This window comes from Oreochromis niloticus, linkage group LG16 (assembly GCF_001858045.2).
Source record: "Oreochromis niloticus isolate F11D_XX linkage group LG16, O_niloticus_UMD_NMBU, whole genome shotgun sequence".
Classification (NCBI taxonomy): Eukaryota; Metazoa; Chordata; class Actinopteri; order Cichliformes; family Cichlidae; genus Oreochromis; species Oreochromis niloticus.
The window spans coordinates 26,719,523-26,745,018 of record NC_031987.2 but is presented as its reverse complement, the minus strand read 5'-3'; the positions used below and the strand labels follow the sequence as shown (position 1 = coordinate 26,745,018).

General features: G+C 40.7%; 1 protein-coding gene across 3 annotated transcripts in view; it reads right to left on the bottom strand.

Annotated features, from left to right (window-relative positions):
* Positions 1-24,635, bottom strand: part of cacnb4a (calcium channel, voltage-dependent, beta 4a subunit) — a 35,687-nt gene extending 11,052 nt beyond the window's left edge. The window contains exons 1-7 of one of the 3 annotated variants that reach the window (XM_003454895.4): positions 24,312-24,635; positions 22,824-22,907; positions 3,892-4,011; positions 3,127-3,249; positions 2,042-2,169; positions 1,203-1,282; positions 984-1,003 (exon numbers count right to left, since the gene is read on the bottom strand). In XM_003454895.4, the coding sequence (XP_003454943.1) occupies positions 984-1,003; positions 1,203-1,282; positions 2,042-2,169; positions 3,127-3,249; positions 3,892-4,011; positions 22,824-22,907; positions 24,312-24,374 (618 nt within the window). In that variant the 5' untranslated portion in view covers positions 24,375-24,635. Of the gene's footprint in view, positions 1-983; positions 1,004-1,202; positions 1,283-2,041; positions 2,170-3,126; positions 3,250-3,891; positions 4,012-15,638; positions 16,045-22,823; positions 22,908-24,311 lie in introns of those variants that run through there. The other 2 variants (XM_005475391.3, XM_005475392.4) reach the window with 2 other exon arrangements.
* Between the last annotated feature and the right edge of the window lie 861 nt (positions 24,636-25,496).

Sequence of the window (25,496 nt, the reverse complement as noted above, 5' to 3'; positions counted from 1 at the left end):
TTGTGTCAAATTTGATGCAACAGAAATGAAGGGCAACAATGTTGCAACTATTTTAATAAGGTGCTACCACGTGGCTTGTTTAAATAAGTGGCCTGTATGCGTTTAATAAAAATTGGCACTGGATAGTGTATTAGTAACAGATACAGATGGCCCCGCCCCTCCCTGAGCCTGGTTCTCCCGGAGGTTTCTTCCTCTTAAAAGGGAGTTTTTCCTTCCCACTGTCACGAAAGAGCTTGCTCACAGGGGGTCATATGATTGTTGGGTTTTTCTCTGTATGTATTATTGTAGGGTCTGCCTCACAATATAAAGCACCTTAAGGTGACTGTTGTTGTGATTTGGCGCTGGAAAAAAAAGGGGAGGAAAGGAAGAAGAAGGTAGAAACTGATAAACTAACACATTTTAATTAATATGATTAAATGGCTAAGAATGTATTAATTCAATTTCAATGGTAGCATTAATTCTTTATGCAAACAAGAGAGGATCAAAATAGTTCAAAGTTACAACAAATTTCAGTCTGATTTACTTTGTTGAGGACTTAATTGTGATTAAGTATCAACCCCTCTAACAATGATATGCTAATAAAATGCAAACTCTGTGGCTTTTTTTCCCAAGACACTTTTCGAAAACTTTATTTTAAATATTATACAAAAGAAAGAACAGACAGAACAGTGTCTGTAACAAGGAAGCGTCCTCTTCATTTGATATGCAGTCAAGCAATGTCTTCCACTTTTGTAAGAAAGTCTTGGGTCTTTGTGAAAGTCATTTTCTTTTATTACCCCAAGATACAATACCACACCATCTTTATGGGTTCCATGACCAAGGGTCTTTCTCAAAATTGGATTTCTATCTTCCCCAAACTTTTTCCATATATGTACGCAATGTATAAATCTGGTCTTTTGTTTTAAAGGGACACAAAGCCTTTTTCTAATAACTGACAGTTTACCTTTAATTACATAAATAAGCAAATAAGCTGTCACACTCACCACTTTCTGCTTCTGCTTTCCTGAAAAAGAAGAGAAATGTGTATTAAGTGCACACATTTCTATCAGACATGTTAAAGCCTTATTTTACTACAAAAGGTTAAAAAAAAAGATGCTCCTACTGATACACAGATATAACTACAAAGCAGAAAACAAGACCATCCCCTTGTGAATCTAACAGTAACATTTGCTATTATAAATAACCGGATCTGTGCAACCAACCTGCAGAGTTTGGGTTTGGTTTGAACGTTCCTGACACCATCTCTCCCAGACTGGAGGAGGAATTCCCACTGGATTTACTGCTGGATGGATAACACCGGATAGAAAGAGCAGTGTTACTGTGAAATCTAATGGGATGATTTCATCTGTCAAACACCACCGCCCACGAATAAACTCACTCACTAATCTCCTACAGTCATAAACTGCATATTATACTATGTTCTTGGATTTAAATAACATCAAAGAACTGATGAATCAGTGACGTGTCTGTAAAGTAAGGCAGACTTCTGCTGAAAGATGAAAGATATAAATACATACAAGACAAAAGCGATTGTATTAATCATCAACTGGCGTGCAGTTTATTGATTGTTCTTTCACTGTAAATATGTACGGCCTAAATATGTCATCATTTTTCTTTCTGAACTGTTGTGATAACATGGCTTTGTGATAGAAATCACATACGAGAGCAAAGTGACTCACAGTGACAAGTCCTTTTTTTGTATTTTATGGTAACTGCGAAAGGATAATAGCACTCAGCACCATTAATCGTCTTGGTGACTACAGCCCAGCATCCCATCTGATGGAAAATTCTGTGGTGGCTCTGATCCAGGTATACCTCGGAGAGCCTGGACCACACAGCGCAACTTGGATTCCATCCACCTGACATCCTGCTTATCTGCCAGCGTTTACTCATCCCTAAAGTGGCTCGCTCCTCAGTACAATCCCAAACCCTTCAAACTCTCTTTATCCCCTTTGATCCATGTCTCTTCTCTGCAATATCTGTTGCTGCTGCTGACGCCTTCGCTCTCCCGCACTCATCCAGCCCTCCTCCCCCTGCTCACCCAGGGAAGCGTCCTCTCTTCTGTTCCTGTTGAAGGCGGATGTTCTCCAGCTTCAGTGGGCTGGGAATGAACCCAATGTCACAGCCCTCTTTCACCAGGCGTCCAATCCACCAGTCATTGTTGTATTTCTGAAATACAGAACGAGAGAAGTCTCAGCGACAAAATCCCAGAATTTAAATTAGTCTTTAAGAGTAATCCATTGTAATTAAGTGAATTTCCTCTGCATCGGTATGAAATACTGCAAAACAGCTTCCACATTACGAATATCTCTATCCAAAAAGATACCTTTATCACTGTTCATACTGTAATTACAAATAACAGTGTTCAGTAGACTAACACAAATATTTCAGAACGCAGTGTACTAATAATACAAAGTACAGATAGGATCCTTTTTTTATTGGCTGGCTGGATTTCATTCAGGGCAAACAAATAAAGAGCGGTCAAACTGACCTTAAAGCAGACTGCCATTTCTGCTTTTACAGGTGTCTATGATGAGACACATTAGTGAGCCCTGCACCACACCAACTGTACAAAACCAGAACATCAACTCATCCGGCTCATGATCGAATTCAAGTCACAGGTTGCTGTTTTGTGTGAAGTCCAGACAGAAAGCTGTATTGATTTGCTGTAACTAGTTGTTGTGAGAAGCCTCACAAACAATCATATCAGGACATATTAATGGAGTTTAACTCAAATCTGATTTTTGTGGTAAAGGAAAGGTGCAGGTAAAGTAAAGATATTAGAGAGTGTATTTACTCCAAGGCCTTGTTCAGACTTCCAGCTCAGATATGTTTTTTGCCCCCACATACAATAGAATCACAGCAAACTACGCTTGTGCTCCTGGATTCAAACTCTTAACAGCTATTTCATAGATCTGAGTGGTACTAGCAGGAAGCAATGGATGAAACTGGGAAGAACAAGCTCCATGATGGGAAAATTTGTTACGCAGAGAGTAGCAAAATAGCTAACATGAAACTCTTTGTTTAGTTGAAAAAGCACTTTCTCCTGTGCTTAAAAACTAAACCGTGCAGGCTGAATTGAATCCCCCCCCCCACACACAGTGCCACACCGCAACTGAATTGCACCTCTTTGATGTGGAGGAAGTCCTTGGCATCAAAAGATACAGCCGTGCCAGCCACAGGAACATCCTCATCCAGCGCACCACAGTAACTGACATTGGTCCTCACTGCAAACGCAACTGCTTTAGTCTGCAAGACAAAAAGGAGGAACGAGTTTTTGTAGCAATAACGATGTATGTTAGCAGTAAATAATTTGGTTAAGACAATCTATCACAGAATGTGACATTTTGTACAGCACCAGTGTGCCCATCGTACTCCAGCATCACACATGCAGAACGAATAGCCTGCAGTGAGGGGTGGGCACTGCTGAAGAGAAGCTATTTTAGACCTCCTGACAGCATCAGTAGTGATCACACCACATCTACAGCAGATAGCAGGGAAGCCTTATACCAAGGCCATAAAACCACATTATTATTATTATTATCATCATCTGCTCCTGCGCAGTGAATAAAGTGATCAAATTAAGTGATTTTAATGCTTAACTGTTTACTTTCACCATTATTTCCTAAACTCATACAGCAATAAGTGTCACAGGTGTTTTCCTAATGTTAAAGGCCTAATGTTTCATGTAACTTATTTATGGTGTGAATGCTGGCACAAGGCTTTTACAATGTTGAAAATTGTAAAAGTTTAGAAACAGTATGTCAACCTTTACACAGCCATTAACACAGATTAGTGGGGCAACCAGTGATACAAAATTGTTTCTTTTGAGGCAATATACAGCCAGTTATGGTGTTCCATTACCCGTAAACAGCTCCTAGTAAAACTGACCTTTGCTCTCTCAAGCTGAACAGTGGCCTGCTGCTCCCTCTCCTGCCGGCCGCCCTCCTTCTCCTCCTCCAGGGACACATCTGAATCAGATGGTCGGCTTGTGTAGGAATCAGCTGAGCCCTGAAGAAAAAGAGAACACAAAACATGGAAACAAGCCATTACCACAATGGATGCAGGTACTAAGGATAAATAACCACAGGGTGACATAACTTTCTTTATGCCCTCCAGATTAAATGTGACATCTTTGTTGTGCAATTTCATGTGTCCTGCTCAAAAAGGGGGAGATATTTAAATGCACAGACAGATGCAGGGCTTGACAAAAGCCTATTTCTTAAAAATATAGAGACAAAGAGATTTTATGGAAACCCAGGTGTGTGTGGGGGGGTGTTTCATATGTGATTAGTTGAATTACTTTCCATACAAGATCAAAGGCTGACCCATTCTAAGATGACGGTTGGACGAATGGCTGAAAAGATTCAGAAGATGTTTTTTATTTCAAGGGATGAAATCAAAACCGGCTATGACAGACCAAATACAAATGTCAAACATCTTTTATTCCCTTGAAAAAAGGCTCATTTGAATTTGAATTTGAATTAAGTAAGTAGAGAAGTCATGCCTTAAGTCTCATGTACAAATTTGCGCTGAACCTTGAATGAATGAAATGCATTGCTGCACTGACCTCTGTGGCCTTCAAGGCACTTCTGCACTTCTGCCAAAGCCTGTCATCACAGTAACATGCTTTCAGTTCCAAGGTTAAGTGACAAATAAAAGAAATGTGAATAATATCATGTTCATCTCTTATTTTCTTAGGGGTAATGCACTATTTAAGTCATGTTGATAAGTATTGTTTTAAAGGAATAGTATAAACAAATGCTTTTTCATTTACAGTGTTGATCACTAGATTTAATTGTTTTCTTAACCCTTCCAATTCAGGTCCATAATCCTAGCTATAGTGGCCACTTTAGCATCAGACAAGTCTGGCTGCCATAAATCTGTACTGAGTTTAGGCTGTCAGTTAACCGTCTACCTCAGCTGTCAATATAGCAGGTGTCCATGTCTATTTACTCTGGAACTTTTCACTCTTTGTGAAAAGAGTCTGATGAGTCATTGAAGCTCACTTCTGTTAGCCTCTGTTAGATGCTGTTAGTCGGCGTTAGCCGCTGTTAGTCTCTGTTAGCTGCGGTTAGCCTGCATTAGCCGCTGTTAGTCTCTGTTAGCTGCGGTTAGTCGGCGTTAGCCTCTGTTAGCCTCTGTTAGCTGGCGTTAGTAAAACTTTCATATGAGGTGAGAATGTAATCAAACTGTTTATCACAGGGAAAGTATGAGTTTTAGGACACCCGAGCCCAAAGTTTACTTGTATAAAGTTTACTTTAAGACAGACATGAGAACAATACTAGGTCTTTTATCTTAATTCTTACATGTAAGTTCAAGTTAAACCATTTCCTGAAACTAATTTATTTCAGTTTTTTTCTGTAACTTTTCTGATTTTATTAATGTCCACATTTTCGCTCCATGCTGTGTTTTTGCTATACAGACACCAGGAATAGTAGAAATTGTGCATGGTAAATATAAGGTTTGGGGGATTAATTGATAGAGACAGTTGAGAGAGGCACCAAATACAGGAAGAGATAGCAAGGTCAGTTGGTTATCTCAACCCAGGGATTCCGTCCTTGGGGCATCAGTACTAATGTGGTGTTTTTGTGTTGCCCCTTTTACTATATTTGGGTTTGTGGAGAGCTCCAGGCTAATTCTTGCCTGGCATTATTCTTAAATATGTGTGCCTGTATATAAATATAAAGTCTGCTTCAGGCTGAAGATCAGTCTCATCACATGTCATAACTGTCACTCTGGAGCGGAGTCAGTATGGGGGGTTTTAACTGCTGGGCTAGCGGAGCAGTAAAAACACCCACCCACTTATTCAAGGCAAATAAAATGATTGTGAACTACAACAAGAGCAAGATTCTGACCAACTAGCTGAAAAAAATGTGCCAACATAATTTGAAACAACAGTGAATGCTCAGCTGGGAAGCAGATTTTCCCACAGCAGAGAATTATTACAACATCATTGCACTCAACAGGCTCCAGGCATCAAATACAGTGAGCTGCCCATCCTCCAGTGAGGGAAGCACACTGCAGGATATTTTGCACAGCTGATATTTTCTCCTCCCTTATGGTATTAAGCAGGGATTAAGAAGGAATAATTACTGAAGCAATTTGCAAACTTGATTTGGTGGGAGAGAACATTTCACTTGTGTGAAGCAAGTTCTGTGGGGGGAAAAAAGTGTTTTTGAGTTCGTAGACACAGCAAATAAATTGCCAGCTGGCTTGGTGAACAGATTGCATCCGTGTTGCTGTTACAGTAGCAATAAAGGCAAAGAATGGCAAAATGGTGTTTTGCACCAAAGAGCTTATGGATAAGTTCAATTTAAATGGAAACTGGGGCTGATGTTCTTGTAACAGCCATGCACTAAACAATAAACCTTTTTGGGTGCCAGACCTCACCAGTATCCTGACTAGAGTCATTACAAGGTTCCACCAAGAGCCTGTCGCTACTACTGCTAATCAACACAAGCAAAGCTCTAGTAATACAAAGGATGGTTTGGACACCCCACCCCCACCAAGAAAAGGCATCCAATCCATTGTGACTTACATCTGTGATTCACTGGGAATGTGTGGTTTTCCAGCGAAAGGATCGTCTTAGATCTATGCAGGCCATAGCACAGCTAGCATCTTGATAAGCAGTGGTCCAATTCGATGCACAGTTGATTTGAAGTTGCCCAGTCTCCAGTTTGTTCCTGTTACCTGTCTGCTTACTTGATGGCTACCCTGCAAGCCTCTGTGCCACACTTCTGGGAATAAACCATTTAAAACTGTACCTGCCTTCCTGGATATTTAAGGTGACTATATCAGCTTAATGCTATAGGCTCATGGGAGTGAAACCAAAAGATTACACTTCTTGCACATGAGTTGGGATAATGGACCTGGACTATAAACACATCAGTCATAACAAGTGCTTTCAGCCACAGTGTACAAGGCCTCTATTTTCAAACAGGGCTGACTTATACTTTGCTTACACTGTCAACACACAGCAGCAATGCAAATCTTGGCTCTGAGGACGTCACCTTTGGCTGACCGGTACTGTAACTGTTTGTAATGCCATGTGGGAGAACTGGCAACAGTCCAATTTGTTACAGCTGCACCATGGTAGAACAGAGTGCTTGAACACTGTGAAATCTTTTATTTATAGTGGTAATTTAATTTTTGAATACACTGAATTTTATGCAGTTGAAAAATGCATTGGTGAAAAAGTGTTTATCTTGAGTTAAAAACAGACTAGTTAACAATTACAGGGACAAATAGAGAAGATACTAAACATTAAAAATACCAATTTGTGACCTTAGGACTGTCAAAAACAGAACTCACACCGTCCAGAGATATGGAGGTTATTAGGTTACATGGTCATTATTGATTGTCTGTAGATTTGAATGGTTCTCTAACTCTCTGTGTTAGCCCTGGGACAGACTGGTGACCAGTCCAGTTCGTACCCCACCTGTCACCCTATGGCAGCCGGTTAAGCCCCCCTCCCCTGAACTCTATAAGCGGAAGCAAATGGACAGATGGATGCTCCTGTTGACCGTCCAGGGACCAGTATTGGGCAGTTTCCAGGGTTTTCAACTTGGACCAGTGAGCAACCAGTCAGCCTTGCATACAACCCAGTCTACGCATGTGTAACATGCACACATGCGCAGCCACTAACACAGCGTTAGTGTAGACGCTCTTCACTGTGAGAGACAATGTAGAAGGGGCCACCAGGAAAACCTTTGTAACAGCAAACCTAATCAGACACCTAAATCATAACCTACCCAACTTAACATGGACATTTTAAGTTAAAAAGGCAAAGTAGCCAAGGCTAAAGCTAGCAGCCTCGGTATGAGCAAAGAATCAAAGCAGGCAAGAGGAAAATTATGGACACAAGTAAAACAGAGAAAAGGTCAATGTCCTGTTATGTTACAGTCCCTGATAGTGCATTCCTTCAAATGGAGAAAGTCTTGGGGGATGGCTACTATGAGGAAAGGCAGCCCGGAAACTTTACCAGCGGGACACATCGTTGTGTGCCTCAAATTCACAGGGTGTTTCTGTCTTTTATCACAAGCTATTCTGCCATTTTTTAGTTTCTTTTTACCTTCCTTGATTAGGTTTAGGGATTAGAAATCTGATCTAGATTATAATATTAAAATTTGGGACACATCATCAGTAGTAGATGTGTCCCATGAGATTATAAACATTACTAGAAATTGATCCAAGTACCCGACATTAGTTTTGTTACTTGAAAACTGCAATTAGTGCATTCCTATTAGAAGCAAACCTTTCAACCATTTTTAATGCTGATATAATCCATGCAGTTTTTATGTCTTGTGATAATTGAAATCAACTTTAATTTTGATAATGCTTTACAGTAACTGCCTAATTAAGCAGTCAGTGGCATTTTCAAGATACTACTTGCTACTGAGAAATGCTAAACCAAAAAAGTCTTTTGTGAAAATAATCCAATAAATAGCCAAAGCAACATACTGTAACTTTGCCTCAGCAGACTTGACCAGTACTTGAGAACACGGCTTATATGTTGTTAAATTGAGAAGAAAACATTTACTGCAAAATATCAGTCAGTTACGCTCCTTAGGTCTTTGAAAAGCTTCCAAAAACAATCCAAACCCATACAGTAAGCAAAATTACTGTAGGTGCAGATGAATAATTACATAAGCATGGACACTGGACATGTGTCTTACTAGCAGGAAAGGTCTAACTCAGTGCACTGTATTAGACTGCATAGAGTCTCTAGGGTCCAAATGCTAATTTCTGCTAATCAGTGCTTTCCATTCAGGGTAGAGGCCACGTACTATGTTCTGTGGCCTGCAGGCTGCTGTGCACGCCCTTCTCTCCAGGGTCATGAGCCAGTTATTCCCCTTGTCACCAGCATTAAATAAGGGAAATGGCTGAATGACGAGAGGTAGTATAGCTGCTAAAATAGTTGCCACCAGCAATGTCAATATCCTTTATGATTCACTGGCCTCACAGTTCATGTAACCCACCTGCCTGCAGGCATTATAAATCTCTTTATTTCCCAATCTGGCTGCTTGTATCTGTCACTTAGACTAAAGTTACAGGAACAAAGCACTACAGACATTCAGTTAATGCTTACTGTGAAAATGTTATGCAATATCTGAAAAGACGACTATGCTACCAAACCACGTGGTATGATGTAATGTATAATGAAGGAGTAATGACGTAATGCATGAATGCATTCATTCATTTTAATGACTTCTTTTCTTTCATGTCGCTGTTCATCAATCAAAGCAGCTCATTTCCCACCATGTGACACATGAAACAACAAGTGTCCTGATTAACATCAAAACAAATGAAGAACTAAATGACTGCAAAGCAAAAAACTTAAAAAGTGTCCATCCATCCATCCATTCATTCTCTTCCACCATATTCCAACTATTATAGGGCGAGAGGCGTGGTACACCCTGGACAGGTCGCCAATCTGACGCAGAAAGACATTCACCCCTATGAGCAATTTAGAATCACCATTTAACCTAACTGCATGTCTTTGGATGGTCGGAGGACGTCAGAGTACCCAGAGAGGACCCACGCAAAAACAGGGACAACACGCACACTCCACACAGAAAGGCCCCACCCAGATGGTGGAGTTAAATATCTTCTTTCTAAACAGTTAAACAGTATTGTGGCCTGGAGCTGTCATACCATCCATCCACTCAAAACAGAACAAAACTCAGAATATCATGTTCCTGTGTGTGCCAGAAATAAACTCACAGAGAACAAACTAACACTCCGATTCTGTCTGTGAGCTTCATTCAGACACCATGATATTTAATAAGTGGGGAAACTGTGAAAGTAGATGTCAGGAGATGATGAATGATTGAACAAAAGGCAGATAATTAATACAATAAAACACAATACCTCATTTCAGTCTTTAACACTTATTTAAGTTGAACACTTAATACACGCTAATATTCATGTGCAAGTGCTCAGTTACACCAGTGTAAATGCAGACATGCCTTGTTGCTTCATACCAGTATGTCTCCAGCTCATCAAATCAGGTGGATTCTGCATTCAGTTCTGTATCCAGTAGCCAGCTGGTGGATGTTCAGAGTCCTGCAGTTTCAGCTACATGGGCTGAAAAACTGGACTTTAGCATAAATGTTTACCTAGCAGATGACAGGACAGTCTGTTCCCCCATGGATGCTGCCAGACGCTCTATTTAAAACAACCCATCCATGCAGGAGAAGGACTGAAGAAGGAGGATGCAGCTATGCCATATTATAAAAAGAGCATCATTTGTCTCATTTTAAAATGTCATATGTGGTGAAGAAAGAATTTTTGATCAAATGCCAGAAAACAGTTTGTTTGTGAATATCTTACTATCGTTGAAATATTACAACCAAATGCCAAACGCACACTGATATTCCAGTTTCATCTTAAAATATGTGAAAGCTGTGATTTTTCACATATATATGACAACAATGGTGCAAAGCTGCAGGCAGCATGAGACATGCTTATAAACCCTTGACATCTGACTAAGGCGTGATGTACTGCTTCGAGGCCGTCGTCATCAAGATCATCTGGCGTGACAAACAGAACTCTCGCTGTATGTGTATGTATGATATTACATATGTGTTAGGCCTGCTAATAATTGCATGTTAATAATTACATTGCACAGCATCTTAGTCAACTGAGGTTGTTCCAAATATGCTATATAAATAAACTTGGACTTGAATTGTCATGGTTTGCTAATGGCAGTGACTGACAATTCAGTGTTATGGAATTGTCTTTCCAAACTTTTCCATCAAATGCATTTTTTTGTTATGTATTTATCTCTTGATATGTTTCATCCATCCATTTTCTGCTAATTCCTTTTCCAATTCAGGCAGTCTAACCCAGCCGTCTCAGGGTAAAAGCTCACAAACCTATACCATGTGGACACGTCAGCAGAGCTACAGAACAGAACCATGTTCATTTCTAAGGTTAGAATCACCAACCATGCATGTCTTTGCCCTGTTGGAGGAAGTCAGAATACAAGGAGAGAAACCATGTGGCACATGGAGAACATGCAAACTTGACACAGAAAGGCTGAGCGGTGGATTCTGAATCGGGGCATTCTTGCTGTGAGGCAACAGTGTTCACTACCGTGCCACCCTCTTTATGCTCACTTACCCCAGGAGGCAAGGAGGCTCACCCAACTGTTGTCAGGGATCGACTCGGGGGACAGTGGCAGATGGGGAGTTTGACTGGGTCAGTACACCTGAGAAACTGTGATGCAGGTGTGCTATGGTGAGCTCATGGAGGACACAAATCTCGCATGAAGCAGTAGACAAAATCTTGTTTGGATACTGATTTCTTCATATTTGTTTCTCTTATATTTCCATCCTGTCCGTCACTTGTGAAGCAGTTTGAAATAGATTCGATTAAGTGCCATTCAGTTGAATGTCTTTTTTCCCCATTTGCAACCTTTCAAAGATAGATTACAAAAAGATGTGTTCCTATCCTGAATATGGCATTGTTGGGAGCATGAAGGATGGGTTTGGTGACTATCACTTCCACTGGACATCAATAATTGAATGAAAATAAATGCCAAAATGTGTAACAGGGCATTTGTACAGGAATAAGTCTTTGAAGTCAACCTGCCAGGCTGGACAGTGAGGATTAATGTCTTTGTCCAGGGCTTGCAGGCGTCTCTGCTAATGATCCATTCAGAGCCATGGGAGTCTTTGGCTGGTACAAATAACTGTTATTTACTGCCTCATTACAAATGAAATCTATAGCTGGAAGAGTGGAGAAAAAGAAAGAAAACCACCACACAGCTGGCCACTGCAGAGTATCACCTGATGTATGTTTTTTCCTTTTAAAATAGCAAACTACATCTTTTTGTAACAGAGAATAATGTACGTTTTATCTTCAACATGGAGGCTGGCTTTGTTTGTAACATGAACCTATTGTTTTAAACAGTAGCGTTACTTTTACATTATATTATAATGTAAAATAACATTAGAAAATCTAGAAAAAGTTTATTTTTCATACCTTTGTGCACGTTTATTGGAAGCAATCATCTCAAAAGTAAGAATAAAAATCCAGTTGTTACTAGTATTAGTGTTTTAAAATCAGGCCATATTACCTCGGATCCCTACATTTGCCACTTTACAAGCCTGAAGTTTTTAATGCATGAATGGCAAAGACGTCAGTCAACACAAGGCATGTCTACACATTCCTAAAATTACTGTCATGCACATTACACAAGCAAAGACTACTATCCCCCGCCTTCCGTTTCTGCACAAACGCACAAGCTGTGGCTCACTATCGAAGTGTCAAGTGGCCGGTCTTGAGTCCGTCATGCCACACTCTAACCTTATCTGTCCAGATGCCAAAGCTTGGTCCGTTCTCCCATCTCCAATCATCTTCCTCCCTGACCTATGTGACTATCAGTCCCAGACTGTAAGACGAAAAGCATTCCTCCTCAGCACACCCAACTGGCACCATCACTGCATCCACTAGCTTTAAAGTCAGAGGGTAAATGTCTCTACCCTGGCTTACTTGTGGCCCTTTAGCTCCTTATGAACTCACTCTGTTAGATACACCTGTTCAGTTGCTCATGAATGCAAATATCTGATCAGCCAATTCAATGCATTTAGACATGTAGACGTCATCATAAATATCCTGTTGAAGTTAACTGAACTGAGCATGGCATGATTGTTGGTCGCAGACAGGCTAGTCTACTGGGATTTTCCTACAAAATCATTCAATTCAATTCAATTTTATTTATACAGCGCCAAATCACAACAATAGTTGCCTCAAGTAAGGTAGACCCTACAATAATACATACAGAGAAAAACCCAACAATGATATGACCCCCTATGAGCAAGCACTTTGGCGACAGTGGGAAGGAAAAACTCCCTTTTAACAGGAAGAAACCTCCGGCAGAACCAGGCTCAGGGAGGGGCGGGGCCATCTGCTGCGACCGTTGGAGAGAGAGAAGGAAGACAGGATAAAAGACACTGTGGAAGAGATCCAGAGATGAATAACAAGTATGATTCAATGCAGAGAGGTTTGGGGTTTACATCTCTTGGGTTTACAGAGAATGGCCAAATAGAAAATACAGTATCGCCCTTAGTACCAGCTCAGCACCCTTTAAATGCCAGAGTTTGTCGACTATGTACATTTTGCTTTTGCTTCCAATGATAATGTGTCACAAAGCTCAAATAATTTCAAACTGGTTACTTTAGCGTGAGAATGAGTTCACCGTACTTGAACAGCCAAAAAGCCAATAGATCTCAATCCATTATGTATGCGGTGAAATGGGTGATTTGTTAACAGCAACTGCAACAACTGTTTGATACTGCGATGTCAAAATGGACCAAAATCCATGAGCAAAGTTTCCGACACCTTGTCGAATCTATCCCACAAAGAATTAAAACAATTCTGAAGACAAAAAATGGATGAAACCTTTTAGTACCAAGGGGTCCAGTGAGTGTATAATGGAACGACTTGGTTTAGAAATAACAGTGTCTTCCTCAGGCGCTGCTTCCACCATCTTATTTGCAGTAGTAAAACTACTATGAGCCAGCGCAGAAGGTTTACTAGGCTTTGTGTTTTACATAATACCTGTTATAAAGGTGAGTCATGCAGTGAACAATACTGTATGTTTGCAGAACCATAGAAAGTGGTTTACATCATTCCTGGAAGCTAGGGAAGGACAGTGACTCTGCAAAAAAAAAATACTCATATGGAAGTTTCCACCAATTATGTTCAACTGACTCTAAATATTACATCATCAGATAAAAATGGATCAAGGCCACAAAACGGAAAGTCCTGCATGTTCTGCTAAACATTTTAAAAATGGATCAAACAGCTGCTTTCTGGGTAGTTTTGGGTAAAACACTTCTTCTGGATCTTTAATTTGGGGTGTTAATTTTACTTGACTAACATTTCTGCTGAGACTGCCGAGGGCTGAAAAATGTTGAGCTTTGGAAAAGAAGGAGTAATCGTCAAAAGAAAGGTGGGAAGGTCATAAACACCAAACACATAGATTATATTTGTGTGTCAAACAATGTCCCTCGAAAGGGAGACAAAACTCTTACTGGAAATGAGTCACACAAGAGAGCCTGCAGCTTAATATGTGCTGGGAATGAAATGAATGACAAGTCTGTGTGACATTCCTGGCTTAAAAAAAAAAAGCTAAAGATAAGTGCTGATAGCAAACCACGGGGTCAGTAAGGTCAAAGGTGTGTTCTGGACGCTGCCAGTACAGCTAAACATGGAACAATGTGGAACACGGCAGCCCAACAGAGTGCATGAACAAGTTCTCCAGGTTTGATTTAATAGTACTCATTAAAGTACACAGAACAACAGGCTGCCTGTATTGACAGAAATACTCATTGACTGATTCACGGAAATTGACCAGCAGAATCAAACGTAGTGTGTTTTTGACTTAGTAGTAACGAAGGAATGAATGGATCCAGTTTTATCCTGTATGAGACAGTTTCTTGAGTATACTGGGATTTTCCCGAATCCATTTCCCGAGCAGTCTCACATGGGAGTAAACTGTCTTCAGACTCATTAGTTATTCTGACGTATAATAATAATGAAAAATAAACATGTTATTTCTGGATCTTGCTGTACTATCAGGGCCTAAGAGAGTAACTAAATTAAGAGAGTTATTTTGGGCGCCCAGAGCTTTTGAGTGTAAGGCCTGAAATTTGAGTTTTTGGAAATAACTCCCAATGCAGGAAAAAACAACAGCAAACAGAAGCTACTAATAGCACACCACTGACAAAACTTGGCACAGAAAAATGAACACATATTTCAAAAACACAACAAACAACAATGCAAACACAGAAAATCTCTCGGTATACGCTGCGGACAGGACAGAACATGTGAATAAAATCCCCTCTACTTTTCGGTCTTTATGAGGCAGCCGGTATCTCAGGTGGACTTATGGAAAGGTTCTGACAGATTCTGCCTCAGTGGGATTCCCTCCCTCCCCCCCACCCGGCAGCAGCTTCTATATTCCTTGCCTTTGTAAGCATTTTTCTCTGCTTCCGCACATTTTTCTTCCTGTCTGCCTCTTTGTATTAAAGGTGCCTACGCACACTTATCTGTGGCAAAGATGAGAATTCCCTTAATGGCAACGTGTTTTTCTAACATAAAGGCATTCATGCTGCGAGTGACGAATGTAACAGTTGGCATGCATCAGCACATCAGCATCATGCAGATGGCCGTAGTGAATGCTGATTATGTTTGTTGGTCTTTTCAATAAACCATGATGATGTACAGTGGGGTGTGATAAAGGTGGAGGCACACAGGAATCATGCAGACGTGCAAACAATGCTCTTAAACAGAGGCAAACAGCATGCGTACCGGCCAATCAGCCATACATGGTAAAGACAATACTTTTCAGATTTGCAGACAGCCGGCTCAGACAGGAGGAGAACTGGCATCCGAGCTGATAGTATCAGTGAGAAAACTGTATTTTTCTTTTTGACCGGTCGAGGAGACACGCACATAAACGCACACTCGCACACACCGTTCCCTCCTCTAACTCCCCCGAGATGAGTGCACGCTCGGCCCACTCAAGTCTCAATGCATTCTGTGGGAGTTTATGTAGGGATCAAGCAGCCACGACGGAACAGAGCAGCGTGGTTTACAAGTGCCAGACGCCAGTCTCCACTCACCGCCTCCGAGTCTTCAAATCCATGAAGGTACAAGTTATCGTACATGGAGGAGTGAGGTTCCCAAAAATGAGCTCTTCAGTGCAAAATAGTTCGAAACGGTTCAAGATCAACCTGTTCTGGAGAGGATGGATGATGAGGATAGGGGAGTGACAGAGAGCACCAGCAGTCTCTTCCTCCACATGAAGGTAGATGAAAAAGAACCCAGATCACAGAAGAACAACAGATTTATAAAAGAAAAGGGGAAAAAAAGCTGGAGTCCAGTCTTCTCCTAATGTTGAATCGGATGTTACTGCTCCCAGATCAAACAAGTGTTGTTTCCCATTATAAGGCAAGCTTGGCTATCCCCAGAGGCTGAGCAGACCTGGCATTTCATCTGCTTTCCAAGCTGAGATTGCACGAGCCAATCCCTTCCCCAGCACTGGTTGATGACAGAAGTGAGATGCAGGCTACCGATTGGGTGGCGCAGGCTCCAGTCAGCCCGGCTGGCTGTGAATAAGGAAGAGAGAAGAGAAAGAGGCGGGGGCGTCTGCAGCCTGAGAGCATCATTAACCAGCAAGCCGTGTCAATCCTGTGCTTGTATGTGAGCGTGAGGTAATCTTTCACACTAAACGCCGACATTTAATTTGCACATGCAGAACGGCAGCAAAGGCGAACAGCTGAGTGATGATACTTAGAACGAGAGGCAGACTCGATGCGATCGAGCTGCTGCTCCGCTACAAGGAGCGCCCGTGTCTTTACAGCTTCATGAAAACACCGGAGCCGTAAAAATCAACCTGTAAATATCTGCTACAGGGAGAGTGATCGCAGAGGAGATCAATCAAGAAAAGCTAGAGAACTTCAAATCTACAGTTTGACACCTTTCATGGACAGCATCTGTTGCTACTATAACTACTTTACATGTGAAACAACAGTGCATTTAAAAATATAGATTCTTATTTTTATCGTCCCATAATTACCGCAGGATGTTAGATAAAGACTTTGAATTCATTGCTGTACAAAAGGTCTTCATTTGTGCAGCTGAAAGACTGTTTATTTTCAGAGTAAACACCTCAGTAATACAAACATACATGAAAATCATTAATGAGTAAATTAGAGTATTTGTTTTGCAATTCATATTTCCCTGCTTTGGCTTTGTGCTTTAAAAGAAATTCCTGATACTATTTATAATAATAATACAAATTTCCCTGTTAAACATACACAGACACACACACACACACACACTTTACACAAACTGAGCAATGATCCTACTCAAACAAGTTTGGCACTGAGACGTTGCCATTTGTTAGGCATAGTAGAGCAACAGCACCCTCTCTTGATCTGATAATGTATCTTCATCAACATCACCACGCTTTTTTCCTTTTCCTTTTTTTTCCTTGATCCGAACAAGCTCTTCCCAAAACATCAGATTTTTTTGTGTCTATCCTGCAGGTATTTTAGTGGAGGCACAGAGCTGGCTGCTACATCCTCATCATTCATTCAGATATTGCTCTGTGTGTCTTTATTCTGCACAGCAGCTCCCGGCAGACCCCCTCTGGCCCGTGTGGAACAGTAGATCAAAGGGAGACCTTTCAGAATAAAGGTCATTTTATTCAGGCTGAAGGTGCATGAAATATCACATATAAGGGTGCTTTTTTTTAAAGAAAGAGAGAGAAAAAAAGAAAGATGGGAAGTAAAATAGAAAGAGCACAAAGGGTGAAATATGCTTCTGGAGAAAAGTGGGATCGTGCTGCCACGTAGATCTGGTGGTATAATTAGATATCACGTGTAACACAACAGCTTGAGCAACATTACCTCACCGAAAATAAACACATACGCACACAGTCATGACCACGGCTGCAAAAATGACAAGAAACTGAACTAATAATGGAACAAAGTGGATAAGAGAGGCACAAAGAATTTGTGTTCTTACTCATATCTCGAGCTGTCACTTTCATCCATTTGAGTTCAGTTAGGTTTTCTGATTTTTAAAGGATCTATCAGGGTAGAAGCAGTTTGAACATGTGAGAACTCGTTTAGGCGTTTTATGTCTCTAACAGACGCTGTGCCCAATCAAGAGACAAAATGTGACATCCCATAAAGAGAAACAAAGTGCAAGAAATGCCAGACAAGCCAGAAAGGAACTTTAGTTTCTAAGCTAGAAAGGCACTCCAACTTGCTCCTACTCCTTTTGCCATTTTCTAAATTAAGCATGCAATCAATTCCAACTGATAACAAAGTACCTTTCATTTGTAATTTATTAGATTGTCTCCATCATCTACTCAGGAGGTGCTGACAGACCAGCGTGCAATACCAGCTGTGAGCGACGGCAGCGGTGGCTTGGCCCATCAAGTAATTCACAAATTAAAGGCTGTTGAGTTTAGCCATGTGACCTACATAAGGGGGATTAGCAGTGTGAAGTCTCTTCCTTATCACTTCGCAAGCTGCAAGCTGAAAAATGAGGTTAAAGAGTTGCCACTGTTTGATGTATCGTGAGTCGGCAAGGCAAATTAAATTTCCGGGACGGCATTATAGGTTTAGCAATCTCACAATGAATTCAATCAATTAACTCTGCGAGCCTTACATTCATTCATGATTCCAAGATTTATTAAGGCACAGAAGAGATTTAGAGAATGAAAACACGGCGATCCAGGACGTGAATGTGAGATAAGAAATTAATTCAGGCGATGTAACAGAGGCAGTCAGGAAATTCGACTGTGACTAAGAGGTCATTTTCTGCTGAGAACATCTATTGGTCCACCAAAATTCATCACTGTACTCTTGTTGTGTCCTCAGGGCATCTCAAAATAAAAGGTCTGCTACATGTGAAACCGCCATTCTTCCCGTCATTTTGACGTCAGTATCAACTGAATTAACTGTAAGTAAGAGACAGCTAATGTAGGAAATAACTTGACCTAGGCTTATTAATTCCAACACCACGAAAAAAAGATCATCTGTGCCTTCACCTTTGAACCATGATAAACATAAATTGCTTGGTTTGGGGTTTTTTAATATATATATATATGTTTATGTCTGTGTTATCAAGACAAACTGGTTTTAATAAGCTCTTTAATAAGCTCAGAGTTCCCCAAATGACAATTATTCTGCTTTGAATAATTTAATTCAACTTTATTTATATGGTGCCAAATCACAACAACAGTCGCCTCAAGGCACTTTATACTGTAGATTAAAAACCCCACATACAGAGAAAACAACAACGATGAGATGACTCCCTATGAGCAAGCACTTGGCGACAGTGGGAAGGAAAAACTCCCTTTTAACAGGAAGAAACCTCCAGCAGAACCAGGGGGGGCGGGCATCTGCTGCAACTGGTTGTTGGTGCTTTTTACTCATTTTTGTTAGACAGCATAAACCCTAAATTAAATTACATACATGTACATACATGTACTTGCTGTTAGCAGCACTGTAAAATTATTCCCACTCATATCACTCATCTTTAATACATGTGTGTAGAGGAGTGTCTATGTTATAAGTAGTAGATTCAGGTAGAACTGAAAGACTACAAAGACAAAGATAAAAAATAGAAGATAATGAGAATTATACACAATTTAAATGTGGGATCTTTGAAGGAGATGATCTGTTTTGTCATTTGTTACATATATATTGTTTCATATGAATATGAAGGTGGAATTCCTGATAAAATCCCAACCATAGTTCAGAACTGCTGAATGGCCTAACCGAATAAGACCCAGCTAACCTCAAAAGTTCAGAACCTCTGTTTGAAGGGAGAGTTAACATTTCTTATTAAGAGGTCAATCCGTTTAACAATTGCAAAGACCCCCAAAGATGCAAACCAGCAGCTAGTCTTAAAAACAAAACATAATAAGATGCATGAGGGTCAAATAGAGCCAGCCGAAGAAAGAGGTGCGATGAATACAGACAGCTGCAAAACGATTTTGAACGCAGACAAAAGAACCTGAAAATGTGTGCAGAGACAAAAACTGAACAGAAACAGATGACGAATTAGCATAAGGAGATAGAAAATTCCCATTACAAGAATTGCTACAAAAATGCTAAGTGACCAGAGAGAGATGCAAACTGGCCGCATACCAGATGCATGTATACCAGATGCAAATACAAACAGACAATAAAAAAAGCTGAATGTTTCGTCTTCTGTATCTACCCACATCTTTGAGTTGTTGCTATGGAGGAAAGGTTAAAGGTCTTTTTATAAGTCTGTCTTATAAATAATCCTTTCATGGACCTTAAAGCCTGGCTCAGGATTCGATCAGGTATCCACTCGCCAACAGCACACATAAACATCTGTGTGTAGGTGCTCTGCGTACCATCTGGGAGAATCAGTTTTTTACCATCTCGGCAGCAGATCTGTTCAGTATCACATGCAGTGACTCAGACTCATCATCCATATCTCCTGGAACATAATGTCCCTGTATTGTGACACAGCCGTCCATTGGAGAAAACAATTAATTTAAGTCATTTTCTCTCATTTTTCTTTGTAAGACAAGCACCAGAGGTCATTCAGAAGACGCCAGACCCCACCTCGCCTCGCCCTGATCCCTGTGGTTTCCTACTTAAATGCACTATTTTCTGCCAATCTTTGGTTATTACACAGATGAAAAATTTTGTATTTGTGCTCCTACTGGTTTGAAGTGGGTGAAGAGCAATATTTATATCGCATTCTGGTGACAGTTGGATTGCTGTTTGCTTATGCTGCCAACACAACCTGTCATATCTTGTCAAACCATACCCACACAGTGCAATGCACATTATTCTTTCTTTTTTTCCAACTGTAACATCATTGTAAAGTGAAATACTGCACGGTTACGAGTGATGTAATGTTACTTCAAAGTAATTTACAGTAAATTACTGATATCTGGTATCACCATCATTTTACTATACTGTACAATGTGATCTGACCTTGGAACCACAAAAATTGATCAGACAGTAAATGGCTGCATTGAACTGTGACACTGCAACTTCTTTGGCCTTTCTTGTGCTCTTTACATCACATAACCACATTTGAACTGGCCTAAGATCACGATTTGCAACAGAAAAGGCTCATATTTAAAACCAAATTTCAAAAACGATACAAAAATTCCTATTCGCGTGGATCACGCCTAATCCTTTCCTCCCTCGTTGCAGAGTTGAACAAACTAACATTAATAACTCCAGAGTCCAGGGAAGATTTATAATGTTGACCATAATTCTGAAATGTCCACAAGTGATCTGTAGAGGAACGTTCAATAAAAACATTCTATATCTACCTCGGCTGCTGTAAAGAATGCCTTCATCTCACTTTTTTCTCCTTCATTGAGTTTTTGCTGTAAAATAAATGAAAAAAAATTTGTTACCTTCTTGTGAAAAGAAAGAGGAGGTGCAGTTTCCTGCTAATCAACCTTGTCGGCTTGACCCCTGTTGTTGTTGAAGGCTGTTACTATGGATACACGTGGGAATCAAAGAGAGACAGCCCACTCCTTCTCTTCTTACCTGATGACGATCACACCGGTGATGACACAAATCACAGCGGGGGCGTTACAGAAATCTCTGAGTGTGTAATAAGTAAATGGAGTGGGCAAGAGCTTTCATTTCATTCCACTGTCCTTGTGCTTTACTTCCTTTTTGCCTCTCCTTCTTTTTGTCTACTCTTTCTTTCTTTGAGGTACTTTCTGTCTGTAACACCGTGTCTTTTCCACCTTCTTCACTTCCCGTGAGTCATATTATTACTCCAGTGTCAGGCAATAGGCATTCACTAATTAATGGATGATGTTAACACTTTGAACATACACTGCATTCATTAGTGTGCTGCTCAATAAAATACAGATCTTATATTTTATTTACATTGCTAATCGTCTGGTGTTATGCTCTTTTTTGTTAAAAGGGAATTATGTACAAAAAGATGATTTCTGTGACTAATGGGGGGATACACCATCATAAATCACATCTGACGATTCAGTTCTTTCTCCAACTTGATTTGGTCTAAATTACTGTATCTCCAAAGAGCACATGTGACCAAGTTTGTTTGAGGTCAGGTTTGAAAGCATGAAAAAGGCAGTGAAAAAGGGAGAGAAAGAGTGGGGCTTTGGGACAAAGGTAGTCACTGATGAACTATTCTTGTATCTTTGCATGGCCTCTGCAGCCTTGGTTCCCTTGGTAACTTGTCAGCGGGATGTCAAAGTCCACGGTAAGCACTGTAAAGCAGTCTGGCGCAAGCACATTATGAATTAAAGAAGGGACTTAAGAAAACAATTTGAATTTTGTTTTCACTGTGACATATACAAAAGAGGCGGTGCATCCAAACAGTGCTGCCTGGCGCTGCTCCCGTGACTCGTGAAAGTTTGGTAGATGACTCAAAAGCAGGTCAGTTAGCTAAATTCCCAAGTGAGAACAAATCAAGGCCACCTATTCCCTGGACTACAGCAGAACATCTTCTAGACTGGCAACATGTCATCTGCTGCCACAGTGTTTTCTCTTCACATTCAATTTCCACTCCATATTGGAGCCAAACCCATAAAAGTTATGTAATGATGGATTGAGGTCAGAAATCAGCAGTGGTCCAGAGATGTGCTCTCAAAAACACTTCATTCCACCAGGGATATCTGCAAACAGCAAGTGTTCACCACTCACTGTCAGAGCTGGGGTTTGCATCAGTTATTAAGTCTTAAGTGCTTCATAGTGTTGTTTATAGCTCTTTAACCCCTTTCCAAAGGACCTGGTAGGCTATTAAGACACAATTAGGATGTTTGCTAAGACCATTAATCTCTGGCTCTCTTCCACAGTGTGTCTTATGTCCTGTCTCCCTCCCCTTACCCCCAACCAGTTGCAGCAGATGGCGACCCCTGAAGTTTCTTCCTGTTAAAAGGGAGTTTTTCCTTCCCACTGTTGCCAAATTGCTTGCTCTTAGGGCGGGGTAATCTGACAGTTGGGGTTTTCTCTGTATTATCGTAGGGTTTTTACATTACAATATCAAGCAACTTGAGGCAACTGTTGTTGTGATTTGGTGCTATATGAATAAAACTGAATTGAATTGAACTGAGTTGCTACCTGAACTAAAGAGGCTTGTCATATGTGTTGTGGCCAGTAATCAGCAGGTACAATGCTACATGGTGAAGCTTTCATCAGTATTAACCAGATCTATGCTTGGACTGTATTAAGCAGAAATGCAGTCATTCATGTAGTTTAAGCAGGTTTACGCTTGACCTCTAAAAGTTCAAGTTCGTCATGTCCTACCTGTCTGAGGATGAAGCTGGTGGAAGTGGTGCTGCCATCGGACCTCTTCAGTCGACTGCGTCTGGAGTAAGTCCCCCTGTTAGCCTAATGAAGGCAAAACAGACCCGCAAATGAACTCTGCTCTTTTATTTTATATATTTGTGACTGTATTTTTGTTGCACCTTCCCTTTATTTATCCCCCTCTCCCCCACAGGACAAACCCAAGGGCACCTTCCTTTCAGTAACCCCGTTAAAACCAGCATCTCAGTCTCTCGGGTTTACGTGACTTTGATGCCAACCAGCTGTCTCTTGTCTGCTGTGATGACCTGATTATAAGAAGCCGGTCTTTTAATGCTTTCTCGGACTGTCACACGAAGGTCTATGATAAGTGCAGCTTTGCGTGAACACTGCCACGATGTACGGATTCAGTTTTTCCTGACCTATTTTCACACACAAGCAATTTGTTTAAGTGCAGCGAGGGCATACTTCAGGAAATGAGGTGAAATATAGTAAATGGCTGCAGCGCTTGGCTCTTATGACACTCTTGCGCCTGGCATCATATCCCTTCGTGACACCAGAGGGAGGAATATCACTTTCTGTGATCCCATCTTAATTTTAAATTGCAGGAATGGCCAAACTATAACTTCAGAAAATCACAACACAAAGCAAAAGCGCCATCGCTGTGTATAACGGTGTCTAACGAGGCCACTTTGCTGAGTTCTGTATTTACACACATTTTGTAGTAGATAATGTCTTATTTGCCTGATTAATGTACTGAATGTTCAAAAACTTCCCACTCCCAGAGTAAAAACCTTAAAGTTAGTGAAGTCAGCAGTTCAAAAACACAAAGAAATGTGATTCAAGGCCGAGCCTGAACCATCCTGAGCAGGATGAATTTCTGACCACATCTATTAGGCTACATAGTCTTAGGAAAACTGATTATTACATTGATGATTATGCTTCATAATATCTATCGAATTCACATCTGATTCTTTCCTGGTAATCAAATAGCAGCACTCCCATTCATTACATCTAATTGCACACACAGTTACATTAACAATCTGCAAATGTTGTAACACTGAAAAGATATGGGAGGGGGTAAAGTACCTCCCTTCCCTGGAAAAGTTTCTTAAACTACCTCATGCATCACGAGCTGGGCTCCGTCATAAAGTGCTTAATAATTGAGCACCTAATTTCATTCCTTTTTGAATAAATCAAATTCACGCCACGGTGCAGATCCCGTGCAGTCTCAGTTTGACTAATAACAGCTCGAGGACTAGTTAGAGATAATGAATGCATCCTCACCAAGACAACGAGCAGGATGACTTGTTTTTGTTTTTTTTTTAATTATTATTATTATGTCAGCGTAGTGTGGAGTAAGGGGGCTTCATTATTTCCCCCGTGCATATTTGCATATATTTAAGATTTGTCTTCGCGTATCATTAAAACATCTGCTAGAGATTCTCGTTGTTTTGCGTCATGTTTTGTTTTTTGTTTTTTCTTTCCTACCTGAAACACGGGCTTCTGCATCCCCTCTCCTATCCCGTGACGGGTGTAGATGTGCCGGGACATCTCAGCCAGTTCGTCGGTCCAAGGCGGAGGCTGCCGCTCGGTGCCACTCCACTGGAAGTGCCGCTCCTCGGGCGGCGGACAGTGAACCGCCGGCTCCAGCTTTACTCCGATTCACGCCAGCAGAAGAGAAAAGACTTGGACGGCAGCTCGGACGTGTCCTCCTGCAGATCTTTACGGAGTGGACAGTGCACGTACATCAGATGTAGCCCTCCTCTTCCTCCCACACGCATCACACAGGGTTACAGGAGTGCTGCGTTCAAGGACGAAGTAGAACTTGAGAATTTCGTACACTCAGCGTGTCATTTGGAGGACAGCCGTCAAAAGTCAAACTCAATTAGATAATATATTCAAAAACATTCATACTTGTCTTTATGTGACACGTATTTTTAATAGCCTACTTTATATATAATATTAAACTTAACTCTGTCCTCCACAGCAGGGATGTCAGCCTCATTTTACATACAGATCATTTTCATCTTAAGTAGTCAGTGGGTCGAACCAGCGAAATTTCCTTTTCTCTCGGTGTGAAGATGTTTAACTACACATTTAATCTAGTTTAATATAAGAAAAAGAAGTGCAGTTTTAACAGTAAGTCTCGGTTTATCTACAGGATAAATAAATGCTGCTGTAGTAAATGAAAGAAATCACAAATAAAAAAATGTGTTGTACCTTGCTGTTCAGACTCTCTTGCAATTACAATTAGGGAAGAGCAATAAACAGTAAACAAATCACCATTTAAAAAAAAATTAATGTAGACATTTCTGTGGTATTGTTTATCTGTTACTTTGGTGTACTATACATACATACTCATGGGGCGGGGGAGACTTTATCAGTAGAAGAAGCTGTAAAAACTATGAAAATACAGTTATAAGTCCAAAATCTTTGCCCTCCTTCACATTTTTTCACAGCTGTTCAGTGGGCCAGATTTGAATCTTTGAAGGCCGATCCTGCTCCCTAGGCCTTATGTTTCACACCACTGCTCTATAGATTTAATTTAACTCTGATTTCTCAGATTGGTCCACACTTGGATGCCAGGTTCTTTATCAACTTTTCAGAAGCTTGTGTTTTAAAAATGGTCATTTTTGTGATCTATCTATCTGACCAACAGACAAGCAACAAAAT